The 16644-nt window shown below is 34.6% G+C and overlaps 1 protein-coding gene across 4 annotated transcripts; it reads right to left on the reverse strand.

The window, feature by feature from the left end:
- Positions 1–5396: 5396 nt before the first annotated feature.
- On the reverse strand, positions 5397–16015 carry LOC120269009 (pentatricopeptide repeat-containing protein At3g20730). Of its 4 annotated transcripts, none has more exons than XM_039276296.1 (6): positions 15229–16015; positions 13006–14587; positions 10991–11036; positions 6627–6709; positions 5953–6027; positions 5397–5866 (listed from the first exon to the last, which is right to left on the reverse strand). In XM_039276296.1, the coding sequence occupies exons 1-2, from the start codon at positions 15971–15973 to the stop codon at positions 13533–13535; spliced, it is 1800 nt and encodes a 599-aa protein (XP_039132230.1). In that variant the 5' UTR covers positions 15974–16015; the 3' UTR covers positions 5397–5866; positions 5953–6027; positions 6627–6709; positions 10991–11036; positions 13006–13532. The 4 variants fall into 4 exon arrangements, with proteins under 4 accessions (XP_039132230.1, XP_039132229.1, XP_039132228.1 ...); XM_039276295.1 differs by lacking the exon at positions 10991–11036 and adding an exon at positions 12868–12925; XM_039276294.1 differs by lacking the exon at positions 10991–11036.
- Positions 16016–16644: the final 629 nt, after the last annotated feature.

Here is a 16644-nt window from a genome sequence, read left to right on the forward strand (position 1 = left end):
TGAGAATAATTCTATAAATAATTTAAATGTAACTGAAAATACATATTTAGATATGTTAGATTTCTTATATATTAATTTGTAATATGTCTTTATGTTTTTATTAAATTATGTTTTTCTATGCTTTTGTTAGAATATGGCCATGATGAACTGCATTATCGATCATGAGACAACGTCATACTATTTTGACAAGAAGAATATATTTTATATCCTTATCAATGAGAAAGGCATGTATAGCACAATAGTAGGGTCATTAGACCTAATTGAGGTTCCTGGTAAAGCAGCATTGATGTTGCCAAATGAGATATCCTTGCAGATGAAAAATGCTTCTATTCCCCAGTGTAGGAGGAAACCTTTTAGCTTTAGAAGATATACGTCCCCAAATGGATATCATTTAGAGACGGTCGATAAGGAAGGAAAAGAATATCTTTTATATTACACAAAGTTATTTCATGCCAAAAACGTGTACTTTGAAAGGTTTTCTCAGATATCCTCGTGATTATATTTTTACACGTATTAAAGTGATGGAATCACATACCAGACAACCCGTAAGATTAATGACCCGTAAATATTTAAAAATATGGTATGAAAGACTTGACATCCGAATATGTGCTACCGGATTATTACTAGTTCTCGCGAACATCAAGGATTATAAAATCCAACACATAGAATATGCATGCTCATGTAATGGGAACGCTTAATAACCGCACCTTCTATAACTAAGGTGACTGGTGAATCTCCTAAATTTTTAGAAAGAATACAAGGAGACATTTGTAGACCAATACATCCATCATGTGACTCATTTAGGTATTTTATGGTTTTTAATCGATGCATCGACTAGATGGTCCTATGTTTTCACTTTTCGTCTACAAGGAATGTAGCATTTGCAAGGTTATCGGCACAAATTATCGTGCTTAAAGCACAATTTTTCAGATTATCCCATAAAGACTATCGCCTTCGATAATACCGGTGATTTTTCATCAAAAATCATTTTATGATTATCAGATAGCGCTTGAATACATGTTGAGCATCCGAAGACTCATGTACATCCCACCCTAAAATGGGTCAGCGGAGTCATTAATTAAAAACTCAGATTATGCTCAGTCCAATGTTATTAAGGACTAAACCCGCCTACAAGAGCGTGAGGGTCATGCTATTTTGCATCTGCAGCCTTTTAATACGTAATCCCACCCACTCGCATGTAATTCATATTCACCACACCAACTTCTATGGTGTAAAGAGTCTGATATTTATATAGAAGAATATTTTGGTCAGGCAAGATATGTGCACACCACCACCAAATCAGCATAAAAAATGGGTCCACATCGCAGACTTGGATATATGTTGAGCTATGATTCTTCAATTATAATGATATTTAGAACTCATTAACAGGGATGTATTTACCATAAGATATTTAGATTGTTATTTCATGAATCTGCCTTCCTTCAATAGGGAGAAATGATTACTCAAAAATAGTAAAAGAAATTGATTGAATGCATCATGATTACATACATATGATCCTCGACCAATGAATGTGAACTTGAAGTTCAAAAGGATCATTAAATTGCAAAATATTGCAAATGAAATACATGATGCATTCACTGATACTAAAATGGTAATCAAATCGTATATACTAGTTGCAAAATGCTCCTGCAAGAATTGAGATTCCCAAGAATCCATTGAAAGAAAAATGAAGTAGAAAAATAAACCACGACAAAAACGTGAAGACCAAAATGGCGCCAAAAGATTCAGCTCCTAGAAAAAATAAGCAGAAAAATAAAGAGAAAGATCTCCTATGTAAAAGGGGAGAGGAAGTTATAAAAGCCTCAAAACAAGTTAATGAAGAATCAATGGAGAAAGATATTTCTGAAAATATTAAAAATTCAATTTGCTATGTAGATGATGGTCGAGATTAAATCGAGATGAGACCGAAAATAAATGATATATTCATCTACAATGTTGCTACAGATATAGAAATAAATACCGAGTAATGATCTAGAGCCAACGATCTATCGAAGAATGCCGATAAAGAAATGATTGGCCAAAATGGAAAGAAGCTTATCCAAGTCGAGCTAAATTCCCTATCAAAACGTGAGGTGTTTGGATGATAGTGCCAACACTGTATGGGATAAAAAACCAATCGGGTTATAAATGGGTGTTCGTGAGAAAAAGAAATGAAAATAATCAAATTATAAGATACAAAGCAAGACTGGTTGCTTAAGGTTTTTCTCAAATGCCTGGTATTGATTATGAAGAAACATATTCTCCTGTAATGGATAGAATTACTTTTCGATTTTTAATTGCCATGGCAGCAAGTAATAAATTAGATATACAGTTGATGGATATTGTCATAGCATATCTGTATGGATTACTTGTAAATGACATATATATGAAAATCCCTGAAGGATATAAAATAACAGACATTACAAATCAATCACATTTATACTCTATTAAATTGCAGAGATCTTTTTATGGATTAAAACAATTTGGACGGATATGGTATAACCGTCTCAGTTATTATCTTATAAAAGAAGGGTACCAAAATGATAGTATATGTACATGTGTGTTTATTAAAAGTTATACCAACGGTTTTGTTGTGATAGTAGTATATGTGGATGATTTAAATCTTGTAGGCACTCCTTCTGAAATTGCAATTGCAGCATCATATCTGAGAAAAGAATTTGAAATGAAAGATTTGGGAAAGACTAAATTCTGTCTAGGTATACAAATCGAGCACTTATCCTCAGGAATATTTGTGCATCAATCAACCTATACAGAAAAGGTGCTGAAGAGATTCAATATGGAGAAGGCTTATCCACTGAGTACGCCAATGGTCGTCCAGACTCTTGATGTTCAGAAAGTTTTTTTGCCCACCTGAAGAAGGAGAAATCATTCTTGGTCCAGAAACTCCATATTTGAGTGCAATCGATGCATTAATGTACCTTGCAAATAATACCAGACCAGATATAGCTTTTGTAGTAAATCTTCTAGCAAGATATAGTTCTACACTGATACGAAGACACTGGAAAGAAGTAAAAGATGCGCTACGTTATTTACGAGGAACTACAGATCTAGGTTTATTCTATCCACAAGAATCTTCATCCAACCTCACAGGCTTTGTTGATGCTGGGTATTTGTCTGATCCTCACAAAGGACGATCTCAGATTGGATACATGTTTTCTTACAATGGTACAGCTATCTCATGGCGTTCCACAAAACAAACGCTTACAGCTACTTCATCAAATCATGCTGAAATACTAGCTCTCCATGAAGCAAGTCGTGAATGCCAACTGGTTACGATCAATGATTGGGCATATACGATCATCATGCAAATTACCATCAGTAATAACAAATGCTACAGTGAATTTATGAAGACAACAGTGCTTGTATTTTTCAAATACAAGGAGGTTATATTAAAGGTGACAGAGCGAAGCATATATCACCAAAATGTTTTTCTACACTCATTATCTCCAGAATGAAGGCGTTATAGAAGTTCAAAAGATTCAATCCAGTGAGAATCAAGCTGATCTATTCACAAAATCACTTCCTAAGTGCATTGACTAAAGATTTATACACAAAATTGGGATAAAAAGACTTAAGGATGTAAATACTTCTGATATAAGTTAAAGGTTATTTATTTGAGGGGGAGACTGCATTCTTTTTCCCTTCGCCAAGGTTTTTGTCCCAATGGGTTTTTCCGAGGCAAGGTTTTTAATGAGGCAGTAACCCTCGAATATACCAAGGATAGTGTACTCTTTTCCCTTAGCTAGGTTTTTATCCCATTGGGCTTTTTCTAGCAAGGTTTTAACAAGCATATCCTTTGGTCATAGGCATTCAAGGGGGAGTGTTATAAATAAATATTATAATGGATGCCTACTGCAGCAGCTGCCATTACTGTAGCAACTTCTAGATGTCACAGCCGACATTATTGTTACTATTCCACCAACCAGGGTATTTTGGACCGTCGGATCAAATCGATCCTGGCCGTTCATTCAACTCTTGCTACCCTATAAATACCCCCTCATTTGTATAATTTGTGATACAAGAAGAGAAGGAAAAGAGAAAGAGATATAAAGAAGATGAAAGAAAATAAGAGGTGAATTTAGAAGGGTTTTTGGTAAATTTTCTGGCTCTATTCTTATTACTCTCTTTATATTTATAAAATATTCTTAACAATTACATTATAGTAATTAAAGTGAAATGACAATTTTTCCCCTATGTAGATTTAATTAAATAAAATAGTTAATATAAGTATTTCATTATGGTATAATTTAATAAGAATTATTTAATATACATATTACATAATAATAATTAAAGTGAAATGGCATTTTTGCCCTATATAGATTTAATTAAATAAGTTAGTTAATAAAAGTATTTAATTATGGTAATTAAAATGAAATGACACTTTTTACCCAGTAGATATTTAATTAAATAAAATCATTAATTTAAATAATTAGAAAAAATTTACTATCTTCCAAATAAATTGAAGAGGCTAATTAAAGTAAATTATTTAATTGGTTAATGGTAAGAAGAAATTATTTATTCTAAATATTTAATTATAATAATTACAAACACTAGATATTTATTTTATATGTAATTACTTTATATATTAACATATAGAGCATGCAAGTAATTTACATATAATTTTCTATTCCACCCTTTCCATTCCCAATATTTATTTTTTCCAACCAAACATCTTTTTTCATTGCCATTACTATTATCATTACATTTTTCATTACTATTACCATTCCTATTCCGTGATTAGTTTTTTTTAACTAAAACCTTTATTTACGTTATTAGTTTAATTATGATATTAATTATTTGGATAATATGGATTGAGTTAAGATGAGGTGGCAGTTGACATGGCAAAGACAAATCAGCACTTAGTTTATTTTTTCTAAGACATATTTACATTGGCACCTTTGTACCCATATAGACATTCATATACCCCTATAAAATTTGATATTTACAGATGCATCCCTATTGAGGTTTTAATTTGCACTAGTTTTTAAAGCATATTTATATATAAACCCCTATAAAAATTCAGCATGTAGACTTTTTATACAAAAGTTTGTATGCATATTGCTTATAAAATGCATATTTTTGTACATAACCACAATAAATCACATTTATAAATACATCCATATCTTCCCAATGTTCAAACAGGGAGAAAAAAAGAAGGGGAAACAACCAGCTGTCAGTACAAAATCCTTGCATAATAAAATCTTCTTAATTAGGCGTTGGTAACATTTACAGAAATCTATAGCAATTCTTTATACAACTTCCTTGGAAAAGCAAAGAAACAAAAAGAAGATTTTGCAACCATTGCCATTTATCTTTTATGCCTTTGGTGTGTATAGTTTAGTTAATAATCTAAACAATATAAAACATGGACCTCATGATACATAACCAAATCATTTTTATTCAGGCTGTTTTCAATTGCAACACAGGTTACTCTATACTCAAGCAATGCTTCTTAATATGGTCTTATGCTGTCACACTAGTATTGAAATAAATAGTCTACACTTTAACATTTTATCATTAGTACATGGGAAAAAAGACTGCAATATATACCTTCAAAATGTAGCCTGTCACCACACTTTCCTGGCCTTAGCAATCAATTTCTGATAGGCATGTAGATGAAGCTTCAGCTCTTTAGTTATCATTGATTATCTACCTTCATAATCATATTAATGCCAGCCTCTGGCTTAAGTTAGCTGCTTTGCACTTTCTGATAATTTTGTCAACATTTGTTAATTTAAGAGCAGTCATCACTGCCAATGTTTCTCACTGTCATTTCTCCAATGTACATCATGTTGGCTGATATAAGTTCTCTGTGGGAAAAACTCATCCATTCCGCGAGCATTGCCTGCCATCAATTCACGTTGAGAATTGAACACCTTAATTTGGAAATTTTTTTAACATGAATTGGAAGGTGATCATTCATATATATACCTTAAAATCAGAATCAGGCTTCCCGGCTAAAGCCAATAGCAATGGGGTTTTCCCAGATCCTGGAGGTCCTAAAAGCTGGAATCACAAGAACAACCAGTTTCAGGAATCAAGGAAATACCATTTTCTGTTTGAAAACAAGCTATAGAACCTGACATATACTCCATATTATAAACTGAATGGAATTAATATTGTTGTCATTTTAGTCAGCTAAGAAAGGAATGAGTCTTAGATGAAGTTGAGAGACCCTGACCAGTTGCCAAATTGGCTTCTATATATTCTGCACTATGAACAAAGATAGATATGTTAAATCTTCTTCATTGGAATGATACTTGTCTATGGATTAATGCTAATGGCCTAAAACTGATAAAGCTGAACTATATACGCATATTAAACTTCATTTTATCAATCTGAATATGGGACTATGGGCATAAATGAACTTAAAATGAATAAAATATTTACAGTCTGTAATGCCATAAGTTATCTGTCAACTTGGAATGAATGCACTTACATACTAATTGATCAGAAGACAGTAAATTGAAAGAGAAGATCTTATAGTAAACATAATCATCAAAATTTTCAGTTGATGAACTCCTGCCCACATTAATCTTAGATGTATCCAGCAACGAGCTCCTTCAAAATTTAAGAAAAAGCATTATTTAAGGTAGTGACTGTACTAATTATAGCTTCTCCCTCAGAAAGATGGTGAAATGTGACAAGTGCATCCCTCATCAATGCCTTATCAAAGCTGCAGGCATCCCTGATCCACAGAGTTAAAAAAACAGCAATATAAGAATTTAATTGTAAAATGGGATGAGTACATGATAATATGTGAATCACTAGCAATAACAAATATTATATGTTTTTAAGTGTAGAAATAAATCTCAACTTCTGTAAATATTGAACAAAGGATCAAATTATAAAACAAAACACTTAATGTTGTACAAGTTTCACATTCCCCTCCATGAATTCATTGAATATAAGAAGAAAATCAAGTACACAAGGGCTTAAGAAAGAATTGAAAAATGGACATAGTCTAAGCATAAGTATTTATTTCTGCTTAAATGTAAACAAGGGTTGTCCTTGTATGACATACAATTAATCGATTTGAAGAATTGACTCCACCAGACATTATTTGTAACATCCTTAACATTCGGAGAAGTGAAAACATTTGGAACTCAAATGTAATTTATATAAATCAGCAACTGATCACTTATGAATTTAATCAAGCCACACAAATCATAGACAATCATCAAGTTCAAATCACCAAACTCAGAAATACCCTTCACCTACTTTGAAAAAAAAAACATGTTTGTCCTTCCAACAATCATCTTTACTATCTCCTGTGATATAATTTATATTAATTAAAATTAAATTAATAGAAATAACATAAATGTAATAAAATTGAGTGAACGTGTAGTGGTTTAATAATAATAATAATAGTAAAAATAAAGTTTGTTCAAAATAATATAAAAGTACAAGTGTTTGAAAACATTATCATTGCCCATTTTATATTAAAGGGAAAAATTGGTCAAATGCATATTATACTCCTTAAAAAAAAAAAGGATTACTCCTCGATACTCCATTGAACAAAACATAATATTTTTTTTCAAACCCTCCATCATTCTTTCCTTATTCCTCATCACTCGCCCTTTCCCCTTCCCCTTTTGAACCAAACAAGGGCTAAATGATTCAAAACAATTAAATCAACAAACTTACCTCTTTTCCCTTACTCTAATCAATTGAATTTATGGCTACGATAAGAAAGGATTTTGGCTCTGAGAAGAAAGGATTTTTTACTTCAATTTTATTGCTAGAAGCAGGAAATATTCACCCTTTTATAGACACACCACTCCCTAAAGGAATAACTTTCCAGCTATTAAAAGAAGTCAGGTCTCTAAAATATATATAGCTGTCTATCAACCCCAGAAAATTAGGCACAATTCATGGCTGTTTGATCCCTAAAATCAACTACCATAATTCCTCAAAATCAGCTAGCAGTTTACTGAAAACAAGTGATTCTCTATACATAGCTTTGATCCTGAATAGTGTTCCACACTTTTACTCAAGCTAGATTATAGATATCAAACATGCATAGCTTGGATTTTAATTCGTCAAACAACTTCCGTGGAACAACCTTAGTTAAGATATATGCAATTTGATGACTTGTGCGAACAAAATTTACTGATATTAACCCAGATTCAACCTTTTCCTTAATAAAGTATCGATCAATTTTGACATGTTCTGTCATGTTGCACTAGGTTTTTCGTGATAGTAAAAGCTGATTGGTTGTCACACAAGGTGTTTATTGATTGTGAATCTTGAAATCCTAGCTCAACTATTATTCTCTTCAGCCAGATTCCCTCACATATCCCTAATGCCAAAGCTTTGAATTCAGCTTCAAGACTACCCTCCAATGACTGTTTCTTACTTCTCTAAGTGACCATATTTCCCTAAACAAAGATGCAGTATCCTGATGTAGATCTTCTACTAGTTATTGACCCAGCCCACTCTGCATTAGTGAAAGTAGAAATTGCTCTATTTGTTGTTCTTTGGAATAGTAATCCTTGACTAAATGATATTTTGAGGTATCTACGAATTCTGTAGACTACCTCCAGGCATCCTTATGTAGGATTATTCATGAACTAGCTTACCATACTAACAACAAAACATATATTTGGTCTTGTGTGGGGCAAATAACTAAGTTTGCTGACCAATCGTTGAAATCTTCCTTTATTAATAGGAGCACAATCTTCTTTGGTTACCAACTTCAAATTAGGATCCTTGGGAGTATTAGTAAGTTTGTAGCCCAACATTCCTGCATCCTTCAGGAGGTGTAAAACATATTTTCTTTGAGAGATTGAGGTACCTTTCCTTAATCTAGCTACTTCTATTCCAAGGAAGTACTTGAGTTTCTTAAATCTTTGATTTCGAATTCTTTTGCCAAGAAATCCTTAAGCTTGTGAATTTCGATCAGTCTTCTCCTGTTAAAATAATGTCATCAACATAGACTATCAGTATTGCCTATTTAACTGCTGGTGAAAATTTGATGAGCATTGTATGATCTCTCTGGCATTGTCTACACTTGAATGCCTTGACAACATTGGTAAATCTCTGTCAAACCATGACGTTTGAGATTATTTCAGCCCGTATAAGGATTTTTTTGAGCTTAAACACTTGATTTGTTGTTGATGAAGTTTCTACCCCAGGAGGGATATCCATATAGGCTTCCTCTTCTAAGTCCACGCTAAGGAAGACATTTTCATATCCAATTGATGAAGTGGCCTTTCTAGATTAGATACGAGTGAAAACAATACACAGATAATATTCAGCTTGGCCACTGGAACAAAAGCTTCCAAATAATCAATTCCATATGATTGAGTGAATCCTTTGCTACAAACCTTGCTTTGAATCTATTAACACTCCCATCTGCATTATGTTTGATAGTGAAGATCCATTTACATCCATCTGGACTTTTTCCTGCTGGTAGATCTGTCACTATCCATGCTCCATTCTTTTCTAGGGCTTGGATTTCTTCTTGCATTACTGTCTTCCATTTTGGAACTTTAAGAGCTTCACTTATTGAGAGAAGTATCTGCATGCTATCTAAGTTACTAACAAAAGAAAGATGATTAAGAGACAACCCTTTATAAGAAAGAAAATTATAGATAGGATGATTAGTACATGTCTTTTTCCCTTTCCTCATGGTAATAGGTCCATCATCAAGCAAATCACAAGTATCATTATGTAATGAGTGTAAAGAATTTGAGTTTGGATTAGCCTTAAGGTCTTGTTTAGGTTGTTGCAAGTCATCCCTCATTGGTTGTTTATTCCTCCTTGTGTAGTTTTGAAGGTTCTGAGGATTTAACAAGGCTGGAGGTTAGTTGTGTTGAGAAGTAGCAAGAAGGTGTCTCCTGTGGGCTGTTCAGTGAGTTTTTCAGTGGTTCCAGTGGTTTTTTTGATGGCTATTTCAGATACTTGTTCAATAGGTTTAACAGGAGCACATGTTGATTCCAGTGTGTCAATGACCAAAAGTCGATACTCATTTCTTTGTGACTCCCCTTGAATAATAGTTTTCTGGCAGTAGGGTTATTCTTCAATGAATGTAACATCCATGGTTTTGAAGAATTTTTGATTAACAGGTGAATAACACTTTTACCTTTTTTAAAGTGAGGAGTAACCACTAAAGACATATTTGAGAGACTTCAGATCAATTTTAGTTTTGCTTTGTGTGGAAATTTGGATAAAAGCAGTACACCCAAATCTTTGGCAAGTAAAGCATTGATAAAATGAGTATGAGGATAGGATTTAAGTAGAAGTTCATAAAGTGTTTGAAATTCTGAACTCTAGATGGCATTCTATTGATTAAGTAGGCAGCGTTCATAATTGCTTTCCCCCAAAGAAATTTTGGTACATAAGTGGTGAACATCAAGGAGCGAACAATATCAAAAAGGTGTCTATTTTTCCTTTCAACTATCCCATTTTGCTGTGGTGTATCCACACATGAACTTACATGACCTATTATTGGCTTTTTCAAATAATTTCCTAGGAAAGATGCAAAGTACTCTTTGGAATTATTGGTTTTAAGGACTTTGGATTTTTGTGTGAAATTGGGTTTGTATCATGATGTGGAATTGTTTGAAGATATCCCCAACTTTTGATTTTTCTTTCATAAGGAATAACCAAGTGATTCTAGTATGATAGTCTACAAAAGTTACTAACCATTGAGTCCCAGTGACATTTTCCTCTTTTGATGGCCCCTAGATATCACTATGAATCATGGAAAAAGGACGAGGAATTATATGGGAGACTAGAAAGAGTATTACAAATATGTTTTGATAATTGACACACTTCGCAATGAAAGAATGTTGGCTTTTATTCTGAAATAATGATGGAAACATCCGATGTAGGTACAAAAAATTAGGATGCCCTAGGTGATAGTGCCATAACATAATTGGATCATCCTTAGGAGAAATAAGTTTATTTTTTGGACAATGGGATGAGGTAATGCAAGTAGTATCAACTTCGATGAGAAATAGACCTGCATGTGCCTTAGCATTGCCAGTTGTCCTCCCCGAACTTAAATTCTGAAATTCACAAAAATCAAGATAAAATTTAGCAACACATTGGTGGTTTTGTGTAAGCTGGCTAACAAAAAGTAAATTATAGTCAAGGTTTGGGACATAAAGAACAGTGTGCGGGGTTTGATCCTTTGAAACAGTCACTGAACCTGTTCCTGCCACCTTAGACAAAGATCAATCAGCTATTTTCACAGTAAAAATTTGTTGGCTGGCTTGTTATTTTGGAGATATGCAGCATTTCCTGTGATAAGATTAGATGCCCTCGGAATCTACAATTGAGGGACTTAAGTTTTTTAAAGCAACAGTTAGAGCAGTTAGGTAATTACCTTTTTGAGCCAATGAACCAGTAGTAGGAGTTGGGATGCAGTTTTCTAATTTGTAAAAAATTTCTGCAGCACTTCCAGCTCCTCCTTGGTAAAAAGGCTTGAATCAACATTGGAGGACCTTCCTTCATTAGTTGCATGATTCTTCTAGTATCTTTTTCCCTAATAGAATTGGATGGTTTCCAATTTGCAGGTTTCCCATGGATTTTCCAACACATCTCACGAGAATGACCACATATTTTACAATGGTCACATCATAATCTCCCTTTTCTATGGCTGTTTTCATTGGTAGGATGAGTTTCTCGAGATGAAGCCTATGCTATTAGTGAAAAGGTTTGGGAGACTGTTATGGTAGACAGTTCTCTGAGCATCATTTTCTTCTTGCTTTCTTCTCTTCGTAACTTTGAAAAAGCTTCTCGTAAACTTGGTAGAGGTTTTGTTGCTAAAATTCTTCCACGAACTTCATCAAGGTTCTTATTGAGACCTAGATGAAATTTAAATACTCTCTTCTTCTCAACAAATTCCCTAAAGATTTTTGCATCTTCAAGGACACCTCCAATGTCACTTTTCAAGCACATCTAAACACTGCTATTGGCATGAGAGCTAGTTGTAATGCTATGTGACTAAAAGATCTCCCTGCCTAAGATCATGAAGAGTCATTTCCATCTCAAAAATTTCAGAAGTGTTCTCTTTGCTAGAATAAAATTCCTGGATGCCTCCCATATCTCATGAGCCGTGCTATAGAGGAGAAAGTTCTAGTGATTTCAGTAGTTAAAGAATTTATTAACCAAGATATCACCATATTATTTTTATTTTCCAGGTTCTGAACCCAGAATCTTCAGGCTGTGGAGGAACTATTGCACGAGTTAGGTACTCATCTTTTCCTTTGCCACAAATTTACATCATGACTGATTGCGACCATTGAAGTTAATAAAAAGAGTGTTTTGGTCACTATTGGACCACAAAAGGAAGCAATGGCCTGGAGATCAAACTTATGAACAAGTAACGCATCAGATATGTAATTTCTGAACATTGCACTTCAAAATCTGAAAAATTATATCCTCCAAAATCCTAGTTACCATTTCTCTGCAGTGAAACTATGTTTGTGCAGTATGAACATCGTCTGCACGAATTAGTGGATCAAAATAAAGAACTTGATTCATAAAGAAAAATTAAATGAAGGTTCAGTGCATTTTGCTCCTTTCATTTGCATTTTCAACTAAGTACCCATGAAAAATGATCACTAGCAACCTTGTCTTACCTTCTTTTCAAACTTGCATAAAAACGATGAGAACTAAAGCTGTTATGTCATAAGCATGTCAAATAGCATTGAATAAGAAAAAAAGGTTGTCCTATAGTAAAAAATTTGCACCAAGATAATAAGAACAAAAGGCATCACAGCATACGAATGTCCAATAGCATTGAAAAAGAAAAAGTAGCAACAAACTAGAGAAAGAAACAAAACAGTGACAAACAAAAGTAAATTTTGCTGTGTGTGTGGGTGCAATACGTACACTGCTAATGTTTTTCTTCAGAATTTGGGACGCTTCCTTGTATTAAGGCCCTTTTATGCTTTTGTTGCCATAGAATCATATAAGTTAATATGAATAAGCATAATTACAAAGGTAATGAACGAGGAAAGAATAACTTACTTGCAGGGAAACATAGATGTCTAGAGTGTTAATTTAGAGCAACTGGCAATCTGAGTGTCTTCAAGGTAATCACATATGCTCTAGAGGCTCAAGTTCAAAATGGCAGGAGTGTAAGCCGAGGTAAATCTTGTAGAGTTGCAAGGAAGTTTCCACATGATTACATGCTTACGTGATGATCTTTGCTTCACTGGTCCTTAAATGGAAGCATGAAACAAGATTGGTCGACTGACTTCAACGTAAACAATCCAGAATCATGCAGTTTTCACATAACCATCATATCTAACTGCATTCTCCAATATTGTGTGGTCATATATTAAATTAGGCTACAGACTGCATCTTTCTTCATTGATCTTTCATCTAATAGTTTCCTTGTGTTTGATGCATTTTTCCATTGTGTGGTCATACATTAAATTAGGCTACAGCCTGCATCTTTCTTCATTGATCTTTCGTCTAATAGTAACAGCCTGCATCTAATAGTAACTGCATGTAAGCATGTAAATAAGATTGTCCCATTGTGTGGTCATATATTAAATTAGGCTACAGCCCGCATCTTTTTTCATTGATCTTTCATCTAATAGTTTCCTTGTGTTAGATGCATTTTCCCACAATCCAGCTGCGGCATATATGTTTGCAAGGATAACATAATTTACTGATCTGTCAGGTTCTAAATGAAACAGATAACTTGCAGATGCTTCTCCCCAGGCAACATAGCCATGAGTTCTACATGCTCCAAGCATCGCACCCCAGGTTGATGTGGTGGGCTCAATCTTATTTCTGTGTACAAAATCACAAGCTTCTTTTATTAGACCTCCACGTGCAAGAAGATCAACAACGCATGAATAATGCTCAGCTCTAGGATGGACTCCATATTTTCTGACCATGGAGTGGAAGTAATCCATTCCTTTGCTGGTTAAGCCAGAATGGCTACAGGCAAAAAGAAGGGAAAGGAAGGTGACATCATTTGGCTTAAGCCCACACTCCTCCATTTGCACAAAAAGTGAGATAGCAACTTCACCATAGCCATGTTTTCCATATGCATCAATCAATGAAGTCCATGAAATAACATTTTTATATCTCATGCCATCAAATACAAGATGGGCATTCTCAATTTCCCCTGCCTTAGCGTACATGTCAATAAGGGCATTACCCAATACTACATCATAATCAGACTGGCTCTTAGATATACAAGCATGAATTTGTCTTCCCAAGCTTAAGAGGGCACCATTTGCGCAAATATTTAGCATGGAACATAAGATTACATCATCAAATCTCATGCCTATCTGATTCAACTTATAGAAAAGCTCCAATGCCTCAACACTAAAGTTCTTCTCCTGTGAGTATCCGGAGATCAAAGCTGTGCAAGATACCAGGTCATGTTCAAGCAGAGATCTATATAGCAGACTTGCATTGGTCATACACTTGCACTTTGCATACGCATCAATAAGTGATCCCGTAACAACACAATGATTCCCATAACCTGATTTGATAATGAAGCTATGAATTTGACTCACAATCTCAAGATTTTTAATTCCAGCACATGCCCTCAATACATGTCCAAAGGTGAAGTGATCCGGCGACATGTCTGATTATATAAGGACCGAAAAAGAAGCAAAGTACTGGATAAGTGTAAGTGAATCATTAAGAAAAAACAAAATCGAATAGACTGAAACCAAAATAACACAAGAATAACTTACATCAAACGGTAGGATAGATTTTATAAGAGAAAAAGATAAAAAAAATTTGTGCAAACTAGAGATGGTTTTTGAAACATTAATTTAAACTTCATTTAGCAAGCAAAAAATGATAATTTTCTGTTTCTTCAGAATGGAAGTTCAAGGTAAAGATGCTGCTCTGTAGAGTTTAAGAGAGAAAACATAATAATGTACAGGTGGCTGAAGAATTGGCTGGAGATAAACCAACCATTTACTTCCACATACAACAAGAAAGTCTAAATATTTGCACAAGTGTTCGGTAAACAGAATATCATATATATATAACAAAAAAGGTTACTAGATTCTAAACTGAATCATTTTTTTTATGATTAAGTAAGAACATGGGCAGTGCCTACCAAATAAATAAATAAATAAATCAGTAAATCATCAACAGGATTATGGATTGAGAGTGTTTGGCAACAACAACCTTAAACCAAGAAGATATGCAAGCAATTCTCAGAATCAAAAGAAACACTTTAAAGGTGTACAACAGAAAAATTTCAAGAATTACCATCTCTCATCATCGACCAGAACAATTCAAATGCATCATATCCAAGGCCCCGAACCACATGGCCACCGATGACCGAGTTCCAAGAAACTAAATCCCTCTGCTCCATCCGCCCAAACAAACACCTTGCATCCCCAACAGATCCGCACTTCAAATGCAGATTCAGAAGAGCACTCTGCACAACTAAATCCTCCACAAACCTGCTCTTTGCAACACATCCATGAATTTGCTCACCACTCCTAATACAGCCCATATCTGTGCATGCCTTCAGAACACTCCCATAAGTGAACTGATTGGCTCTCAATCCCTCTCTCTGCATCAAAACAAAAGTTCCCAAGGATTCCAATGGGCACTGATTTTGCGAGTACCCTGAAATCATCGCTGTCCAAGAGACAACACTTCTTTGAGGCATTGTATCAAACACCTTCCTGGCAGCAGTGAGGTCTGGAAGCTTAGCATAGAAAATGATGAGCTTGGTGTTCAAGAACAAATCTGAGGTGCAGCCAGTGGCGATAAGATGATCATGGAGCGCTCTGCCTTGGGCATGGGCATTGGAGTTGATGCAGAACTGGAGAAGGGTGGAGTAGGTGGGAAGGTCCAATAGAGTGGAGGGGTTGGCGCAGAGGCATTGTAAAGCTTCCATGAATCTGCCATGTTTGCATAAAGTGAAGATGATAGCTTTTGGTCTTGAATGGATGCTGTTGAGTTTTGGAAGGCAGGCTGTGGAGTTTTTCCACACTGCGTTCATGTGAAGTGACCAAAATCTTGTATTACGGTCAGCATATATGAATTATGTTTGTATGTATATTTCAACCAAAAGAGATATTTACTTCTTAACTCTAAGATTGGTTAACCCATAAAAATGCATTTCTTATAACCTATGTAGTCAGAATTGAACGGTTTGACCCTGTTGAACAGGACCTGGGAGCTTGGATGGCACGGTTCTAGTTAAATAACTGAGTAAGTTGAAAATCAGTGCCCACTTGTGTGAACCGGATTGTTCAACCGGGAACTGGATGAACTAGGGTCAGTTAGCATTGGTGAACCAGTTTCATTTAGTTTTTTACTTTTTTTTATTTGAAATTTAAAGTTGTGAAAACACAAAATGTTAAGAGTTGCTATTCTTGTGAACTGATTTTTTTTTGCTCCAATTCTTCTTCACGATCTCGTTCACTCCATTTTCCCGATTTGCTGCTGTCAACCATCTCATTCGCCCTCCTCAGGCGTCAAGCGGCTATCTACCACCTCCGCACCTCGGCATCTCCCTTCCTTTTGTAACTTGTAAGACTTCACTTTATTAATGAAAGGCTGTTGTTCACTAATTATCTTTTATTCATTTTTATTATGTAAGTTTCTCTTGAGAAAGCTTTCAATGTGGTTGGCTCAACTGGAAATCAACTTATCAGAGCAAATTCCTTT

The sequence above is a fragment of the Dioscorea cayenensis genome, chromosome 9, assembly GCF_009730915.1.
Source record: "Dioscorea cayenensis subsp. rotundata cultivar TDr96_F1 chromosome 9, TDr96_F1_v2_PseudoChromosome.rev07_lg8_w22 25.fasta, whole genome shotgun sequence".
NCBI lineage: Eukaryota > Viridiplantae > Streptophyta > Magnoliopsida > Dioscoreales > Dioscoreaceae > Dioscorea > Dioscorea cayenensis.